The sequence below is a fragment of the Mesoplodon bidens genome, assembly GCF_964165515.1.
Source record: "Mesoplodon bidens genome assembly, chromosome: 3".
Classification (NCBI taxonomy): domain Eukaryota; kingdom Metazoa; phylum Chordata; class Mammalia; order Artiodactyla; family Ziphiidae; genus Mesoplodon; species Mesoplodon bidens.
The window spans coordinates 4,798,997-4,819,944 of NC_138178.1; the positions used below are offsets into that span (position 1 = coordinate 4,798,997).

Here is a 20,948-nt window from a genome sequence, read left to right on the forward strand (position 1 = left end):
GATCACTGACCTTTGTAAATGAGAACTGATTGTAAGGGGCAAGAGTAGTAGCAAAGAAGCCTGCTAGAAATCTCCTGCCACAGTCTATGAAAGAGAACGATAGCTGGAGTAAGATTATAGTGATGTGACAAGGAGAAGTGATGAGATTCTGGATATATTTTTAAAGTAGAGCCAGAAGATCTTGCTGATAGCATGGATATGAAGCGTGAAGGAAAAAGAAGAATCAGTGATGACTCCTAGACATTAGAGTTGAGTGACAGTAAATATCAACGGTGCCATCTACTGAAATAGGAAAGGATGAAGGAATGAGCAGGTTTGGGGAAGAAACCAAAAACTATTATTATCTCTATATCCCATCTTAAAGATAAGGAAACGGAGGCACAGAATATCTAAGAAACTAACCCAAAGTCACACTGCTGGTAAGCAGCAAACCTGGTAATTGAGTTCAGGCAGTGTAGTTCCAGAGTCTGAATTCTTAGTGCAAAGCTAAATTGCCTCCTAAGACTCCAAGGGGAAAAAAAGTCTCAAAAAAGAAGTTCTAGAACTGAACATTTGGAAGTCACAAAACAGAGAAGCCAAAAAGACTAAAAAAGAGCTAAGCAGAAAATCAGAAAAAGTTTGGTGTCCTGGAAACCAAGTGAATAAAGTACATCAAAGAGGAATGCTAAGAGATCAACAAAGAAATGAACTAGGAATTGACCGATGGACTCTGAAATAGAAGCCTGATGGAATGAGTTATCTTCATAATTTAAGAGTTGAACTTAGCAAGAAATGTAACATCCAAAATGAGATTCATGTATTCAGTAAGTGTTTACTAAATGTTTATTAGTGCCAGAGACTGGTCTACGTGTTAGGGATACAGTAGTGAACAAACCAAACAAAAATGCCTGTCCTCATGGAGCTCACATTCTAATAACATATTTAGGCGCTTCTTCAAAGGAAAAGTGATCACCAGTATTTTATCTCTTTATATGAAATGTTATGTGGTATAAATCAGTATGTAAATTTCCGATTTACCATTTCAGTTTATTGATGAATAAAGCTAAAGGCAATTAATTTTGAAGTAGTAAAAATATATGCTAATGTTAAGTGATAAATATATCAAGTGAGTTAGTGGGAGTACTTTAATATCACTGACATACTCACTGATGGACAAAGTAAGAAGAAATATTGTTAAATGTATTCTACATACTATATTCTGCATGCTATACAAGTGAAAAATTTTAAATGGGAGTCTATTGGACTCTGTGCAAGGATGATTTGCTGGGGTCTCCGGCAGGTCTTCTTAGATAAACTTTCACGATATTTTGATACATGGATCATGAGGAGAGAATTGATCCAAACACTAAAACCTAACTTTAAGAAGTAAGCTTTTCTGGGAGTTCCCTGGCAGTCCAGTGGTTAAGACTCCACGCTTTCACTACGGAGGGTGCATGCAGGTTCAATGGGGTACTAAGATCCCGCAAGCCACACAGCAGTGTGGCCAAAAACAAACAAAAGCAAAATAAACACAAACAAAAAGTAAGCTTTTCTCGAGCAAAACCATGTTCCTACACTCAAGAAGCTTACCGTCTATAGGCTCAATGGACACGTTCTCAATTCAACAAACTTTTATTAAGCACCTATTCTGTGGCAACCAATAAAAGAGTTCAGGGGCTTAATACAAGATATAACTATCTTTAATGCGAAATAATTTGGTAAAGACAAAAAGTGTCACAGGAGTTTTGAAAAGGGTGGAGATTACAGTGGGCTAGAGTAGTGTTTCTTAACTGGAAACTATTTTGTGCCCCCAGGGGACATCTAGCTATGTCTGGAGATGTTTTAAATCATAACTGGCGTTTCGGTGGGGAGAGGTGCCACTGGCATCTAATGGGGAGAGGTCAGGGATGCTGCTAAACACCCTACATTGCAGAGGACAGACGCCCTCGACAAAGACATTTATCTGGTCCGAACCATCCGTGGTGTCACTAATAAGAAACCCTAGGTTAGAGTAATCAGGAAATGATTCAGGTATGAGTTGGATTCTGAGCTGACTTTTAATCATAAGTAGGTGAAGAAAGGTAGAAGAAATAACACAAGCAAAAGTATAAAAGCAAGAAGGAGCCTGTGTCTGAACTGGGTGGTGTAGTTACTGGGAAAGGTGTGACATTAAGAATCCAATGGAAATGTGGGTTCAAAAGGCAACAGGATACAAAGGTGATTGGGTAGCTGGAAGCTAGATTACATACGAACATGAAAACTAGATCAAGGTGCTGGAAACAGAAGAAGAAGGTATTAAGAAATTGTTTTATTTTAAGCATTTGCCCTGGAAATTAATGTGGTAAGTTATAAACCTGCTTGAGAGCAGCAGCATGCTGCTTATTCATCACTCTCTTATGTCACTGAGCAGTGTCCTGTAAATAGTGTGTACCAAGTGCTTATTAAATTAAATGTAATTTCCCAATTATTTATTTATTAACTATTACTAGTCATCTCTAAAGTTCCATCCACTGCTAACATTCAGGACATTCATTTAAACTGGAACCGAAGAAAGCTATCATTTAGTCGGTGCCCACCATATAAAGGCACTGTAGGAGGCCCCTCTACACATACTATTCCACTAAACCACAAACAGAATGTGTTTTCCCTCTCTTTAAAGACGAGGACGTTGGGACTCAAAGGGCTTCAGTAACTTGCCCATGATTCCACTCTGAGCTAGGCAGCGGCAGGGATGGGATTGAACCTTTTTCTAGTCTTAACCCAAACCTTCAAGCTTCAGTGGCAGGCTGTAAGTTAGAGTTAAAAAGAAGATTCAAACCTTTTATCATTAACATATACAAAGACATGAAAAGCACCTCCATTAGGGTGTCCTTATTCTTCTTTACTCTAGCAATTAGGCACGGTATTTAACTTGCTTTCACTCCACACGCGTGTGCCCCAAATGCTAGGAGCATTCAAATCACCCCAAAAGTCTCTCCCCGAAAGCTCAAACTCCTGTAATTATTACCCTCAGACCAGGAAAACACACACACACACACACACACACACACACACAGACAAACTAACCTGTTGAATTGGTATGATCAGTTCTTAAAACCGATGATTCAGAAAACCAAAAATAGACCATTTCGAATTCAGAACAAATTAGCATTTTCGGATCCCAGGTCCTCTTCCACACTTAAAGTACTGAGACCTACCCAAGGAAGGCAGCCCAGTGTCTCCGGACCTCCACGACGTCTACACTATTGCCAAGTATTCCATCTTCATCACTCTCTCCCAAGATCTCTGACAGTCCACCCTGAACCAGAAGCTCTGTCCTGCCGCTACAGTTCTATCACAGATTTTAAAGTCCCCTAAGGAAGCCAACCTAAAACATTCCCCTAGTTCCAGACGTCTGACTGTGTCCCGGGAAACACTCTATCATAGGACTTATCATCGTACACTAGCGGAGACTCCCTAGCTCTCGACTGTGTCCTCCCAGAAGCACCGTCCCAGCACCAGCTCCCGCCCCAGCTGCTCCTCCGCGGCCTTCGACACCCACCTCTCCAGCAGTTCTTTCGGAACCCACAGCCCCAGCTCGAGGCCCGTTTCCCAGGCTCTCACAGTCCCCCTTCTTTCCAAGAGGATGCGCCGAGCCCCCAACCTCCTCCAAACTCTTACAGAAAGAGCCTCAGGGAAGGGGCAGGACTCGCCCGGCCCGGGGGTCCAGACCGTCCGCCGGGAGCGGGCAGAGCGGGCTCGCGGTCCGCCGGGGGGGACAGGGGGCGGCAGAAGCACCTACCGACGTCCTGATCGAAGGGATTGGTGGCAAAGAGAGGCATCTCCACTGCGTGCTGAGGTGTCCGCAGGGACTCCCCTTCGACACCGCGGGAGTCAGCGTACGACCGAGAAAAGAAGGTTCCTCAGGCAAAAACAGCGACCGAGACGGACCCCCGGGGTCCGCGACACCTCCTCCTCTCACCAACCCCCAGCTACCGCGGCGGCGGCGGCGGCGGCGACTGGAGCGGAGGAGCCGCGAAGGCCCCCCGCGCGGAGCCTGTCGGGAATCTGGGCGCCCTCGGCGCCGCCTGCCCAGAACCTGCCCGGAACCTGCCCCGCCCAAACCGGCCCAACCCCAGCGCCCCCTCCGCCCGGCCCCGCTTTGATTAGCCACACGGGAGAGTGGCCGTGATGCCTGCGCTTCCTGCTTTGGCCTTGGTCGTGAGCCTCCGGAGGACGGGGTCCTCCGGGCGCGCCGAAGCCGACTAGCGAGCCCAGGAGTGAATCAGAGGCTGCTGAGTAGAAAGAAAAGGGGTCGAGGCTGGGGAGAGGGGCGACCCCTTTCTCCCACCCGTTCCGTCGGTTGTCACAACTTTGTGGTCCCTGGAGAGGGGGATGGAAGCCCCTTCACTCGGGGGCATCTAAGTAAAAGGGCTGTGAGTTCAATTCTCTGCCTGCGGTGACGAGGAACTTGCTCGGTGAAGTCATGTGAGCGGGGCGGCTTGGCCAGAGTCCCCACGAGGGGTGTGTCGGGCGCGCGGCTGCTCGCGGCGGCTGAGGCTGCGCTGGCACCTTCCCGAGAGGCCCCGAACGCCCGCTTCGGAGGCTCGGTCAAAAGCACTTCTGGCTGGGCGTTGGCACCTACTGACTGACTGTGCACTCACTAAGCGATTACGGTGATTGGCAAAGCAGTGGCACAGCCCCAGAAGCCTGCGATACCCGCCCCCCCGCCCCAAACCGAGCAAAAAGAGAAAACTGAAAAATGGAGCTAGCGATTGACTAGTGATTCGTAATAACTTAAACTATTTCGTCATTTTATTTATAACTTTACAAAAAATTATATCCTGTAGAAATGTTAAGCAGCATCTTCTAGAGATTTTTGCATCCCTCTTGGAAGGAACTTAGAGCATCTTGCATGTAAGTTGAAGTTATGTAAGTCTACCAAAATTAGAGCACCTCCCAATGTAGCATGTAAACGTTTACAACGTGTGGACAATAGGATTGGTATTGTGGAATACGAGGAGGGCTTAGAAACATCCATTAAGAATGAAGTCCCATTTCTAAAAGTGAAAAATGACGATTAGAGTAGCATTTAGATACGTGTTTGTCATTGAGACAAAGATGAAAAAGAGGGATGTGGGGAATCGTACACTCACAATGCTGGATGAAATTATTACAGTCTCCCTACGAGAAATATCTGGAAGTATGTAACACAAGCTTTTAAAACCGTGAATACTTTTGGACCCAACAATTCTACTTTTTTCAATTTATCCTAAAGACGTTCTTTAAGAACGTGAACAAATATATTCATGGCAACCTTGTTTATAGTATCAGAGCATTGTTAAACACGAAAATGCCCGACATTAGGGATTGGACACACTACTTCCCTCTTGGTGCCTCAGTTTCCTCATCGGTATGAAACAGGAGTAATAATCAGGTTGTGAGGATCAAATGGATTCACACAAACGAAGCCCTTAGGTGACCAGCATACAGCAAGCGCTAAATAAGTGTAAGTAATCGTTTTAACTAGTATTGGTTCAGTAAATCGTAGTACACACAATGTAAAAACTCCCCGGCTATTAAAGGTGATAATATAGATCTATATTTACATAGATAGACATCTAAATACATAAGTTTGTAAAAGCAGCTTACAAAACCATATGAGATTACAAAATACCCCCAACTTTTAAATTCTGAGAGGAAATAGGTGAGAATATTACGATTATCTCTGAATGGTAAGGTTTGTGATATTTTGCTCTTTAGGCACTTTATATTTTCCAGATATTTTAGTGATAATTCTATATGTCTTTCAAGAGCAGAAAAAAAGTTAACACAGCAATGTGAAAAATGTGGTACATTAATGCCACCGGTTCTTAACATTTTAAGGAGCCAGTACCAAAACTTGCTTGTGTTTCATTATGATGAGTAGACAGTTCTTCCAAAACATCACTCTTGATATGTGAAACAGAGCATTCTCTCTCAAAAACCGGTTCTTGATTACTGGGCTGACAGAAACAGGTGTCTACCTGTTCCCGGGCATTAGTGTCTGGGGCACATTATCATAATCGCCGTGTATCACAGCCAAATATTTATGAAGATGCATTTGGATGTGCTTTGTGCTTCACTGAATAATTTTGTTGCCAGCGATAAGCCAGTGATCAAGTTGTTCAAGCCCTGATCATCAATATGTGAGCACTGGAAATAGTGAAGTAATAACACAACTAATACTATCTTGATAGTATTATCTATGTATTCTGACCTAGAAGAATGGTTATAGCTCTTTGGGGCTTTTATCATTAATATGCTATAAAGAATAAACATTTTTAATATTATTTAACATAAAACCAAATAGAAAAAGTGCAAGTGGTTTGCATTTTGAGGTTAGCATTCCATTATTATCCCTTGAAACATTAAAACTACATGAGTTTCACTTTTAGTTTTACCATAGTTTTTAAAACGTTGTAGAGACACTTTCAAGTGTTTCTGTAATATGTGTTTATGAAATTCCATGGTTAATTTTAAAATGTTAAATCCCTTTTTTTTGTTTGACTTTGAAAATTCTTCTGTCTTTAAAAACAAGACAGCAACATGCAAGTGGAGTTACTCCAGGAAAAAACTATAATTCTAAGGTTTAGGAAAATAAATATCCTAGGAATGTTACTAACACTACTTTAGTTCACACTCTTATCATCCTTTGGATGAATTATTACATTCATCTCCTACTATGTTTTTCTCTTTTCCTACTGCTATGGACTGAATCGTGTCCCCACAGAATTCATATGTTGAAGTCCTAACCCCTAACGTGATGACATTTAGAAATGGAGCCTTTGGTAGATAATTAGGTAATTAGGTTTATATGAGGACATGAGGTTGGGGCCCTCATGGTGGGATTAGTGCCATTATAAGAATAGACACCAGAGACCTTCCTTTTTCTCTTCTCTCTGCCATGTGAGGACACAATGAAAAGGCACCTGTATCTGCAAGCCAGGAAGAGAGAGCTCCCCAGAACCTAACCATGCTGGCACCCTGATCTCAGACTCCAGCCTCTAGAATGGTAAAAATTAAATAAATTTCTGTTGTTTAAGCCACCCAGTCTATGGTATTTTCTCATGGCAGCTGAGTTAATACATCTACCTGTCTCCAAACCATTCTCCACACCCCTGCTGGAATGATTTTTCTAAAACACAAATCTGATTATGTTATTCCTTTAAAATTCTCATATGGTTCTTCAGTCACTCAGTCGTTTAATAAATATTTATTAACTCCTTATGTGTACGAAGTACCACACTAGATGCTGGAAATATCATAGGGATAAAATCTCTTTTATGGAGTATAGCTTATGGGAAATACAGTCATTAAATAATTAAATTCTAATTCCTTAGCATTATTACATCCTTACAGAACTGGCCCCTGAAAATCTCTTTATTTTATTTTATTTATTTATTTGTTTGTTTGTTTATTTATTTTTGGCCACACTGAGTGGCATGTGGATCGAACCCATGCCCCCTGCAGGAAGCACAGAGTCTTAATCACTGGACTGCCAGGGAAGTCCCTCATTTTTTTTAAGTCTTTTTTCAGCCCCTCTACTTTAGTCGTTCTGATGCCCCCATACTTTCCATGTCTTCAAACAAGCAATTCGTTCTGCCTTTCCTGCTCTGATTCCATACCCTCTCTAAACTTCCACTCAATTCCAATTCCCAAAAGCCTTTCCTAACTCAGCACCTGACCTGTACTAGGCATGTAATAAGTATTTGTTAGTTGATTATTGGCCGTTTCTATCATAGCACTTAATGGTATTATATTTGTTCTGAGTGTCTTTTACTACATAAAAACCACCCAACCTTAGCGACTTAGGACAACAATAATCATTTCCTTTGCTTTCAAATCAAAAAAGTGGGCAGAGCTCTGCAGGCGCAGCTTGACTTTCTTCCACACAGTGTCAGCAGGGGTGGCTCAAGGCTGGGATGACTTTACACCTGGGGCTGCAGCCATTCGAAAGCTTGCACACTTACCTGTCTGGCCACTGATACTGGCAGTCGGCGGGGTCACTGGGGCTGCAGCCCAGAACACCTACAGGGAACCTCCTATGTGTCAGCATATCAGGCTGCACATTGCAAGAGGCAGGAAGAGAAAACCTCCAGTTTCTAAGACCTGAGCTAGGAGGTGGGCACAGCAGGGTTTCAGTCATATTCTACTTGTCAAGCTGTGGCAGCATCTGCACTGACGGGGGAAGGAAATAAACTCCAACCTTCGGTGGAGGAGTATAAAAGAATTTGGGGGCCATATTTGAAAGCTGCCACACTATTATAACTTTTTACTTGTTTGTATAGCATTGGTCTGTGACTCTCTTATCTTGATATTTCCAGACTTTCCACTAAGTGTTCCATAAATATCTGTTAAATGTAGTAATAAAATATGTCACGATTAAATTGGCACACTTCTCTTACCAGCCATGAGAGAGTAACAGGATCTGGACTTACCTTTCATCATAACCAAGAGAAAACTGGATAAAGTATATGAAACAACTGATTTCAGACCTAAACCAATAGACTGGGATCCCAAGGAGAAAGGGAACAAGCAGTGAGCCCTATGATTGCCACAGCTTTCTGTCCAGGGTCAGTTTCTGGACTGTGCCACAGGGAGGGGAAACCCCAAAATTACCAAAAGGGATAATAAATGACATTTTACAATGATAAAGGCATAAATTCACCAAGAAGACATAATAATATCAATTGTGTATCAACGTAAAGACAGAACTGGAAAAAAAGGAAGCAAGATTTACAGAACTGATAGGAGAAATAGATACATCCATAGTTTTGTTAGCTGTTTTAATACTCCTCTCTCAGGTAAAGATAGAACATATAGAAAATCAGTAATTAGAAGACTCGAAGAACTCTCTCAACCAACTTGATCAAATTGACGTTTATGATGGCCCACCCAAATTCTGCAAGATAACATTCTTGCCAAATAGACACAGAACAGTAACAAAGATAGACAATATGCAGGGCCTTATAATGACTCAAAATAATTTAAAGGATAAAATTAAATAGATTTTGTTCCTTGACTAAAACAATTAACTTAGAAAGATAACAAAGATATCTGAAAATTTTCAATTTATGTAAAGATTAAACAGAACAGTTCCAAATAACCTTTGTGTCAAAGAAAAATCAAAATATTTTGAACTGGATGAAAGTGAAAACAAATCAAAATTTGTGAGAGGCAGTTAAAGTGATGCTTAGAGGAATAGTTTAAGCATTAGATATTAGAAAAGAAACATCTAATATCAATGAGCTAAGCTTCTACCTTAAGAAGATAGAGAAAGAACTCAAGTAGAAAAGAAATAATAAAGATAAAACCAGAAATCAGTGAAATAAAACACAAATGATAGAGAAAATCAAATAAACCAAAATTTAATCTTTTAAAAAAATCAATAAAATTGATAACACTCTACCTAGATCAAAAGATAAAGAGGAAACACATAAACTGCCAGTATCAGAAATTAAAGAAGCAACATGACTATAGATCCTATAATTAAGACATTGCAGAAATTAAATAATATTAAACCAAAACATTCATAAAGAAATATTCTTTTAAAAACCATTACACCAATAAATTTGACAATATAGGCAAAAGGGGAAAAAAAATCCTTGAAAGATGTAAATGATCACAACTGGGTCAAGAAGAAACAGAAAACCTGAAAACATATATATATATATATATATATATATATATATATATATATATATATATATACATATTATCAATAACAAATTAAATTCTTAGTTACACTCCACAAAAATCTCTAGACCCATGAATTCAATAGTTAATTCTATCAAACTTGTAAAGAAGAAATAATATCAAACATCTACAAAATCTTTTAGAAAATACCTCAATGGGGAACAATTTCTTAATTATTTTATGAGGCCGACATTACCCTGACACTAAAATCAAACAAAGACATTATAACAAAGCATTAAATAATATCCCTCATTAACAGAAATAATAATCCTTTAAAAAAGAAATTTACAGGACTATAAAGAGAATACATCATGACTAAGGAGAGAGTATCCCAGGAATATAAAGTTACTTTAGCATTTGAAAAATCAATCAATGCAGTTGACAATACTAACAGAATGTAAGAGAAAAATCATATGAAAATCTCAATAGGTACCGAAAAATACATTTGACATAATTCAAAAGCCTTTGTGATAAAAACAACAAACTAAGAATAGAAGAAACATTTCTCAACCCGACAAAAGGCATCTTCAAAAAACTTAGACCTAACATCGCACTCAGTGGTGAAAGAGAATGATTTTTCTATAAAAAGAAGCCATACAAGAATGCCCATTTTCACACTACTACTTAATATTATAATGATGGTCTTAGTGCTAAAGTCAAGATAAAGCATTAGAGCAATATAGGTTTCAGACTTTGCCTTTGGCCAAGATGGAATAACAGAGACTGGATTTATCTTCTTGCTGGAAACAAGAGAAAAAACAGACAAAATATATGAACAACAGTTGTCAGTGACCCTGGACATCAGGCAAAAAAGAGAGTAACCCCTGAGAGGTGGGACACAAATAAAGTGAGCCTTATGATTGCCCTTGTTTACTGCCTGGATAGAGTTTCCAGGCCATGGCATAGAGCTCCGTCTCCTTGAGATGAGAAAACAGAGCTGCAGGTCCAGAGGGGCCAAGGTGGTTACGGTTGACAGGGCCGAGCACTGGAGACATGCTGGAACCCAAAAATATGCATCACCTGACAAGATAAAATACACAACGTCTGACGTCTAATCAAAAATTACCAGGCTATCTACAAGAAACCTAGTTTAAATACATGACTATGTCATGGTATATAAACATGTACCATGCTAACACTAACCAAAAGAAAACTTGAACAGTTATATTAATGCCAGACAAAGTGGGTTTCAGATCAAAGACTATTACCAGAAATACAGAACATCACTTTTTAATGAAAAGAGAGTCAAATAATCAAGAGAATATGAGAAAACTATATAGTTTTGCATATAGTGACAACTTCAAAGAACATAAAACAAAAACTGATAGAACTTCAAGGAAAAATAGACAACTCCATGATTATAGTTGGAAATTTCAACTCCCCTGTCTCAATAGTGATAGAAGTCAGTAAGGCTGTAGAAGCTTGAATAAAACTATCAACCAGCTTGTCTTAATTGAAACTGATAGAACACTACATCTGATGAAAGCTGATTACGTATTCTTTTTAAGTGCACATGACATACTTATCAAGATAGAGAATATTCCAGGCCATAAAACAAATCTCAATAAATTTAAAAGGATTCAAGTCATACAAAGTATGTTTTCTGAGTACAATAGAATTAAATTAAAAATAAATTACAGAAGAATATTTAAAAGTCCCCAAATATTTGGAAACTAAGTAACACTTCTAAATAACCCATTGGTCAGAGGAGAAATAAAAATGAAAAATAAGAAGCATTGTGAATGGAATGATATTGAAAATACAACATATCAGAATTTATGGGAAGCAGTTATAGCAGTATTTAGAGGGATATTTATAATATAGCATATATACTGGAAAAAAAGGTTTCAAATCAATTGTCTCAGCTTTTGTTTTAAGAATCCAGAAAAAATTGCAAATGAAACCCAAAGAAAGCAGAAGAACGGAAGCAGTAAACATCAGAGAGGAAAGCAATGAAAAAGGAAACAGAAAAACAATAGAGGAAAATAAAAGGCAATAAATAAAATTGATAAAACTGTAGTCGGACTGATGAGGGAAAAAAGAGAGAAAAGGTACAAATTACAAATTTCAGGAATGAGAGAAGTGACATCACTACAGATGCTACAGATATTAAAAAGATAATAAGGGAGTATTATGGCCAACTCTATGACTATAAATTAGATAACTTAAAGGAAATGGCAAATTCCTTCAACTGCACAAACTACTAAAGCTCAGGACAGAAATAGTTAACTTGAATAGCTCTATTTCTATTAAAGAAATGTAATTTCTTGTTGAAATCCTTTAACAAAATTAACTTTGAGTCTAGATGGATTCACTGGAGATGACCACGGGGCATGAGGAAATTGGGAAGGGATGGGTTGATGGTATATCTTCATTATTTTGATAGTGGTGGTAGTAGTTTCATGGATATATATATGTCAATACTTATCAAATTGTACATTTTAAATATGTACAGATTAGTTTATGTCAATTACACCTCAATAAAGCTGTTTAAAAATCACCAGCAAGAATATCCTTTACAACAATTTATAGTTTTGATGAAACATTTTTAGACAATCACTTAAAAATATGAGTGAAGGTAAAAATGTTTGAAAACCACACCCTCAGGTCATTCCCCAGCAAGACTGCCCCACCTCCCCAGGCTCTCCTAATAAATAATTCTAAAACAACTGCTTCTTCTGACTAACATGGTTTAACATGTTTTTTTTTGAGCAGGTCGGACCAATCTGTAAAATGCAAGGGTCTATAAATAGCCTTTTCACAACAAAAGATAGTTTTATAATAAATATAAACTCCCTTGATTTATTATAGCTCAACTCTTGACTTCCACTTTTGACCCCTTATTATAAAGATTATACATCTTCTTTAACCTAATAACTGCTAATGACTGGGTAACTGGATTAGCAACACTCAACAGTTGGTGAGGGTTTATGGTGATTCTGCTGACTCAGTTTGCACCTGGTGTATCATGAAGGCTCTTTGCAAATGAAGACGTCACCAAGGAATCTGCTCCTCCCCAGCATTTACCATTCAAAAAGACTTTTCAGAGGCTTCCGGGCATGTTAAAATAAGCCACAGATTTTCAAAACAGATGACTCCAATTATGAAGGTAGCTCAAAGTTTCTGGGCACAGTGAAAAATGAATGTGCTTACTGTAAGGAAATATATAAGAAGGAAAAAGGCAGCTTCATTCTAAAGTTCCCTTGCTATATCTGCGCCTATGTAGCAAATGTTCCCCAAAGGAGCACTTAAAATACTACTTTTTATATTGTGTTTAGTCTAACATAATTAATGTTTATAATAGCATATGTGTATCTTTCATTTCGTTTTCATTATCAATTTTGTAAGGTATGAAATTGTTCTTCGAGAATGAGTTTCTTATTTACAATAATATGACTATAGAACAGAAGGATTTTACTTACAAAGGTTGGACTTTCAACTTTCTGCCTAGAGCCACATTTGTAGGATTGATTCTATTTTAGAGGAGATGCTAGTAAGCTCTAGGTAATGACATCACTGTGCCTCAGTTTTCACATCAATAAAAAATTAAATTAATTCCAACATTCCTCCCAAAATACAGTGCTCAATTTATCATTTCTAGATTAGAACCTCTGTGTTTAGAGGTTTCTCACTCTTAACATTTCAGTTCTCATTCTCTTTGTATTTGCTTTCAGTTGTACTTCCCTTACTCACTTCAGCTGCATTTTATAAATACTCTCTTCTTGAATCTACCAGCTTTCTTCTCTCTCATATTCATTCCTATTGTGATACTTAGAAATAGAAAAACTGGTTAAAATTTTTAATTGTTTTTTTCTCTTCAGTTACTGACATCACTTCCCATTAATGATATCACTGTTCTTATCCTGTTGAAATAACCACATCAAGCCTAGTTAAGTTTTATCACCATATGCTAAAAACATGCATTACATATCACATTATATCACTAACATCATGGTCACTAACACTGTCACCAACACAAATCATTAACTCTGATTTCAAGATTTGTTTTAAAGCTATGATAATCAAGACAGTATGGTACTGGTATAAAGACAGACAAATCAATCAATGGAACAAAATAGACATTTGAGAAATACATCCATACATATATGGACATCTGATTTTTGACAAACATACAAAGGCAATTCAGCAGAGAAAGGATAGGTTTTCAACAAATGGTACTGGAACACTTGGATATCTATAAGCAAAAATATGTATTTCAATCTATAGTTCACACCATATACAAAAATTAACTCAAAATGGATTATAGGCCTGAATGTAGAACTCCAAACTATTAATCTTCCACGAGAAAACTGGACAAAATATTTTGTGACCTTGGGTTAGGCAAGAGTTTTAGATATGACATCAAAGACATAATCAAAAAAAATTAGTAAATAGGACTTCATCAAAACAAAAGCAACTCACAAACTGGGAGAAAATATGTGCCCATGATATATCTGATAAAGGACTTGTATCCAGAATATATAAAGTACTCTCGAAACAATAAGCACACGATTGTACCACTAAGAAAATGGGCAAGAGATCTGAATAGTCTCTAAGGCAAAGAAAATACACAATTGACAAACAAGCACATGAAAAGAAGGTCAGCCCATTAGTCATTAGGGAAATGAAAATTAAAACCACAATGAGATAGCACAACACAGCAATTAGAATACATTAATATAAAATTTCAAAGACTGACCATACCAAGTGTTGGCCAGGATGCAGAGCCACTGAAAGTCTCTTACATGGCTGGTGGGAATGTAAAATGGTACAACCCCTTTGGAAAACACTTTGGCAGTTTCTTTTCTTTTTATTTATTTATTTTTTAAAATTATTTATTTATTTATTTATTTTTGGCCGTGCTGGGTCTTTGTTTCTGTGCAAGGGCTTTCTCTAGTTGCGGCAAGCGGGGGCCACTCTTCATCGTGGTATGCGGGCCTCTCACTATCATGGCCTCTCTTGTTGGGAGCACAGGCTCCAGACACGCAGGCTCAGTAGTTGTGGCTCACAGGCCTAGTTGCTCCACGGCACGTGGGATCTTCCTGGACCAGGGCTCGAACCCGTGTCCCCTGCATTGGCATGTGGATACTTAACCAGTGCATCACCAGGGAAGCCCATTTTGGCAGTTTCTTAAAAAGTTAGGCATATACCAACCATGCAAGCCAGTCATTCCACTCCTAAGTATTTACCTAAGAAAAATGAAAGCATAGATCTGAACAAAGACTTGTCAACGAATGTTCATAGATGCTTTATTTGTAACTGGAAAAAGACCCAAATATCTAAGCATGAGTAGATAAATTATGTGGTGAATGTATAAACAAACTGTGGTATATCCATACAATAGAATACTTCCCAGCAATAAAAGAGTGAATTACTGATACACAACATGGATGAATCTCTAATTTATAATTCGTGATTCATAATTCAGCTACATAAGTCGTAGAACACAGAGCAAAATGAAAATATGGGTTCCCTTGTTCATATATTATTAAGAATTTCAAAACAGTGACAATAGAGCATTAAACCAAGTGTCAGGCCCTTTTAAGCACAGGATCCTGTGGGACTACACCAGTTGCAAGCCCATGAAGCTGGACCTTCTCAAAATAATTATCCTGAGTGAAGGAAGCCAGACAAAAAGAGTATACAATGTATGATTTCATTTGTATAAAATTATTGAAAATGTAGACTCATTTAAAGTGATGGAAAACTGATCAGTGGTTGCCTGGAGACCACATGGGGTGGGGTGGGGTAGGAGGAGGGATTAAAAGGAGCAGAGGGAAACTCTCTGGGATGACGTCCGCGTTCACTATCCTGATTGTGGTGAAGGTTTCACGGATGATACATATGCCAAGGCTTGTTAAATTGCACCTGTTGAATACATGCACTTTACTCTATGTCAATTATACCTCAATAAAGGTATTAAATATTGCAAAACATTAATTGGCCTTTGAGAAGGATTTTTTAAAATTACAGTTCATGGGGCTTCCCTGGTGGCGCAGTGGTTGAGAGTCCGCCTGCTGATGCAGGGGACACGGGTTCATGCCCCGGTCCGGGAGGATCCCACATGCCGCCGAGCAGCTGGGCCCGGGGACCATGGCTGCTGAGCCTGCACGTCCGGAGCCTGTGCTCCGCAACAGGAGAGGCCACAGCAGTGAGAGGCCTGCGTACCGCAAAAAAAATAAAATAAAATAAAATAAAAATATAGTTCATGATCACTGGTATGCAAATCTTCCCCACAGCCAAAACACACACAAGTGTGTTAAGTAAAAGCAGAAGACAATATATAATTAGATGCTAAAATGAATGACACATTATCAGTACAAACTAATTCTGTGGAAGAATAAGGATCCAGTATGAGCTGAAGCAATCAGGGAAAGCCTTTTGAAAACATAGGTATTGAATGTAGCCTTGAAGAGTAAATGAGACTTACACAAACAGGAAAGGGAAAATAGCAGTTTGGGTAGGGAGAAAAGAATGGAAGTTTGGATTAAAAGTTAGCCAGATCAGTTTACAGACAATGAAGAGACCTTCTTAGCTGGGTCAGAGTATTTTGGTGACGGGCACTTCATAAGAGAGAAATGTTCGATTGGCTCCCCTGCGTTCAGGTTATAGTAGACACCTCTGAAGCCAAGCTAACGAATCTATTTTTACCCTAAAGACAAGGGCTAATGTGTAGATTGATAAAAGATGTTTTGAAAAGTGAAACAATGTTATATGTAGAAAGCTATTCCAAATCTTTTTTGCTTTGGGGACACCTTGCTTTCAAGCAGGCTCCCACCTCAACTTTCTTTTCCCTGCCTCAAAATACCTCCATCTCCACTTCCTTTATGCCTGTCTGAGAAAGAAGGGTCCTTTTTCTTTTTGAAACCTAATTCCTCCATCTATGTTCTTAATCGCTAACCCTCTCAAAACCACAGGGATCTTGCTTCATGAAATAGCCTATTTCACATAGACAATCAGCCTCTGCATATCTTATGACACCCTTTGCTTCAACAAATAAGCAAATGAAACCCTTTTTGGGGGGACTCTGCTGTGTCTCAAGATATTTCCTTATTCATTCCCCTCTTCATTCTGAAGTTGACCGGCAACCTAGCTCTGGGCTTTATCATTTCTCTCTCAGACTGAAACTCACATTTCCTGCATCCCTCATGCCTTCTGCATTCAGTACACTGCTGCCAGATTAACCTTGGGAAAGAGGCTTCTTCAGTATGATTTTCCTTCTCTCAAGTCTTCAGAAATTCACTCCTGCCTTTTAAAATAGAGTGGTTCTCAATGTGTTTCTAGTCTTGCCTGATACTTTTAAGATTTAGTCAAAGTGCACAACTCACTTAACCTCAAGCTTCTTTGTTTTTCCCACCCCCATGTTCATGGTGAGCCCTCAGCCTGCAAGATCCTCCTGCAATCTGTCTGTTGGAATCAGACTCATTCTTCAAGTATTCAAAAGTGATTTTCTGAGCCCCCAGACAAGTTATTCCCATAGCACTCCGCGATTCACTTTTCAAATTTCTTTTACTCTGCATTTGATGATAGAATACGGACTTTGGTGTCAGGAAGAACATCAGAATCTCTACTTACTAGCTTCTGACCTCGGGCAAGTTTCTTAATCCCTCCAGAGTTCAACTGCCTCATTTGAAAATATGGATAATAATACCTATCTGTAAAGATTGTTGTATGGATTAAATCAGTGGAAGTGCCTGGCATATGAAAGGTGGTATGTTTCTGACATTATCTTGGAATACATTTATTTGTGTGAGTTTCTTATCCACTAAGAAGCACTGTAGGTCTTTTGAGGACAGGCCCCATTTTACATTCATTTTGGTACCCCCTATTGGTACGTAGTACACACTAAATTATTTACTTTTTAAAGGGACAGTTTTAGAAGTCTGTTGGCATGTAATTTAATCTTAGGATATTTCAAAGTTTTTTCCCCAAAATGTTATATTCAACTTTGTTAAAAAATATAGCCACTCTGGGGCTTCCCTGGTGGCGCAGTGGTTGAGAGTCTGCCTGCCGATGGAGGGGACACGGGTTCGTGCCCCAGTCTGGAAAGATCCCACATGCCGCTGAGCAGCTGGGCCCGTGAGCCATGGCCACTGAGCCTGCGCGTCTGGAGCCTGTGCTCCGCAACGGGAGAGGCCACAGCAGTGAGACGCCTGCGTACCGCAAAAAAAAAAAAAAAAAAAAAAAAAAAAAAAAAATATATATATATATATATATATATATACATAGCCACTCTGAAAATGTTACATCTCATGTCATATTCAATGTTTTAAAGAAATAATTGGAGGAGAAACTATTAACTGTAATATACAAACCCATTCTGACACAAAATTTGGGTTTTATGCTAAACATATCAATATTGTAAATTTTACACTTTAAAATATTTATTATGCATGACACTAAACTTGACTCTAAGTAATAATTTATATACATAAAATGCATCTGCTTTATGTGTTTAGTGTGATGAGTTTTGACAGATGTATACACCTGTGTAACACCACAATCAACAAATAGAACACTTACATTATTCCGAAAGGATTCCTGTGTCTATTCCCAGTCTGTTCTCTTTGCACACATCCGCAGCACCAGGCAACAACTTTCCTGTTTCTTGTCACTGTATATTAGATTTTCGTTTTCTAGTTTCATATAAATGAAATCATATACTATGTAATCTATCTGCTTTTGCTCAGCAGATAGAGTTTATTAGATTCATTCATGTTGCATGTTCAGTAGTTTTTTCCCTTTTCATTGCTGAGTCATATTCCATTGTATGAACATACTACCATTTGTTTATCCATTCACATGTTGATGGACATGGATTATTTTCAGTTTGGGGCAAGTATGAATAAAACTGCTATGAACGTTGGTGTCCAAGTCTTTGTATGGACCTATTTTCATTCTCTTGGTTAAATACCTAGGAATGAAGTTACTGGGTCATATGGTAAACAAGTGTATGTTGATCTTTTTAAGAAATTGCCAAATTTTTTTCCAAAGTAGTATTCTCTTTAGCCATGTATGAGAATGCCAATTGCTCCACATCCTTGCCAACATTTAAAAATATTAGATGTAGTGATGTCTCATTGTGGGTTTAATTTGCATTTCCCTAATGACTAAAAAGATTGAGCATCTTTCCATGTACTATTATTTCCATATCTTCTTTGTGACGTGTCTATTCAAATTTTTTGCTCGTTTTAAAAAAATTGTTATATTATTGAGTTATAAGAATTCTTTATATATTCTAGATACAAGTTCCTTGTTAGCTTCATGTATTGTGAATATTTTCACTTTTTTAATGGTGTCTTTGGGAAAACAGAAGTTTTACATTTTGATGAAGTTCCATCTGCCTTTACTTTTATGATAAATGCTTTTTTCTAGGTCATTGTATCTAAGAAATCTTTGCCTTCCCCAAGGTCACAAAGATTCTGCTGTTTTCTTCTAGAAGTTTTAGAGTTTTAGCTTTTATATTTAGGTCTATGATCCATATCAAATTAATACTTGTCTATAGTGTAAGGTAAGCATCAAGTTTTTTTTTTTTCTTTTAATGTGGATATCTAGTTGTTTCAGCATCTTTTGTTGAAAAGACTTAAACTTCGCATCTTTGTTGAAAACCAGTTGACCATATGTATGGGGGTCTGGACTCGATTCACTGATCTATATGTCTATCCTTATGTCTACCCCACTGTCCTGTAAACTATAGTTTTATACTGTTGAAAACAGATATGTATGTGTCCCAACTTCGTTCTTACTACACATTTCTGTATCAATTTTAGAGTTATCTTGTCAACTTAAAAACTGTTCTGCTGGGATTTGGAGAGAACGGACAGTTGAACAACTTGAGTCTCTTCCAATTCACGAACATAGAATAGCTATTTACTTAGGTCTTCACTTTCTCTTGACAGTGATTTATAGTGTTCAGTGTACAGGTCTTGCACGTTTTGTTAAATTTATCCCTCTATATTTCATGGTTTGGGATGCTGATAAGCATTAGATAGTTTTACTCTAAATTTCAATTTCCAGTTGTTCATTTCTAGAATGTATGAAAGGATTGATTTTTTGTTACATTGGCCTTGTATCCTGCAACTAGTTCCAGTAGCTTTTTGTGGATTCATTAGGCTTTTCTAATAACACAATGCTGTCACTTGCAAATACTTGTACTTCTTTTTCCAATGTAAAAGCCTTTAAAAACAGAACTACTGTTTTAGTTTCCATGAAATTTGAACAGTTTTCAGCCAGTATTCCTTCCCCAGGCACACCTCAGACTTCCCCATCTCCCATTGTTAATATACTCCTCAAAATTATCTAAGTTTCTCAGATCAGGCTGGTAGTGCCGTCTGGGGGAGGTGCCCAGAGCCCAGATCAGGATCCGCGTGGACCAGGTCCATCTTTCGTCTCTGTGGTCTTTCGGGGGTGGTCTCCAGCCCAGGGCCAGGCTCAGGTTCCCGGAGGACGACCTAACAAGTAGATCGCTTCCCTTGTTCCGCGCAGAATTTCTTTCACTGGATCACCAGAGATCCGAGTTGCCCGAATGGCGCTCACACACTGATTTGGGGTGACTCAGACTGTTTCAGGCCTGTAAGTGGTTTACATGGATGATTTCACTTAAATCTCACAACAACCCCACGAGGTAGGTTTTAAAATTATTCCCACTGAGGAAATCGAGGCATAGAGAGATTTAGTTGCCCGAGTTCACACAGCTAATAAGACTGGTGGAGCCTGGAATATGGGGCTTGAATTCCAGTCATCTGACTCCAGAGCCTGCCTTCTTAACTGTGTGCTTTAAGGGGAAAAAGAAAAGAACTGTTAGGAGAAAGCATGTGTGTCTGGAAGAAGATTTTTAAAAAAGGAGACACAGAGTTTATAACAGTGGGATACTACGTTTCTTGAGGGAAGGGCTCTTGCTAGCTTTCCATCCGTAGGTTGCCTCTGTCTGCGCAAACTTTTCTCCTTTGGTATCTTGTCACGTCCTATTTCCTCCAGTTTCCCTCTAACATCCAGCATCCCGCGCTGCAGCGCAATGAACGCCCACGGAACACTGGCTCCAGTGGAATCCACGCAGGTGGGGCACTCCTATTCCACCCCCCGCCCCATGCCTGCTCCACTGGCTGTGAAAAGTTAAACAGGGTGAAAAGTGGGCGCTTCCTCCCCAGAAGCTCTGAAGAATGAGTCTTTGGCGGGAGGATCCCAGGGCCTCTGTCCACCTCCAGAAACAATCTTACAGAAGTCTGGGCGGGGCAGGGCCACGCCAAGTCCAG

The 20,948-nt window shown here is 38.9% G+C and overlaps 1 protein-coding gene across 1 annotated transcript in view; it reads right to left on the minus strand.

Moving 5' to 3' along the window:
- The window catches only part of STAM (signal transducing adaptor molecule), a 65,147-nt gene extending 61,161 nt beyond the window's left edge, over nucleotides 1-3,986 (minus strand). The window contains exon 1 of the mRNA XM_081226972.1: nucleotides 3,761-3,986. Within this exon, the coding sequence (XP_081083098.1) occupies nucleotides 3,761-3,800 (40 nt within the window). The 5' untranslated portion in view covers nucleotides 3,801-3,986. The remainder of the gene's footprint in view (nucleotides 1-3,760) is intronic.
- Between the last annotated feature and the right edge of the window lie 16,962 nt (nucleotides 3,987-20,948).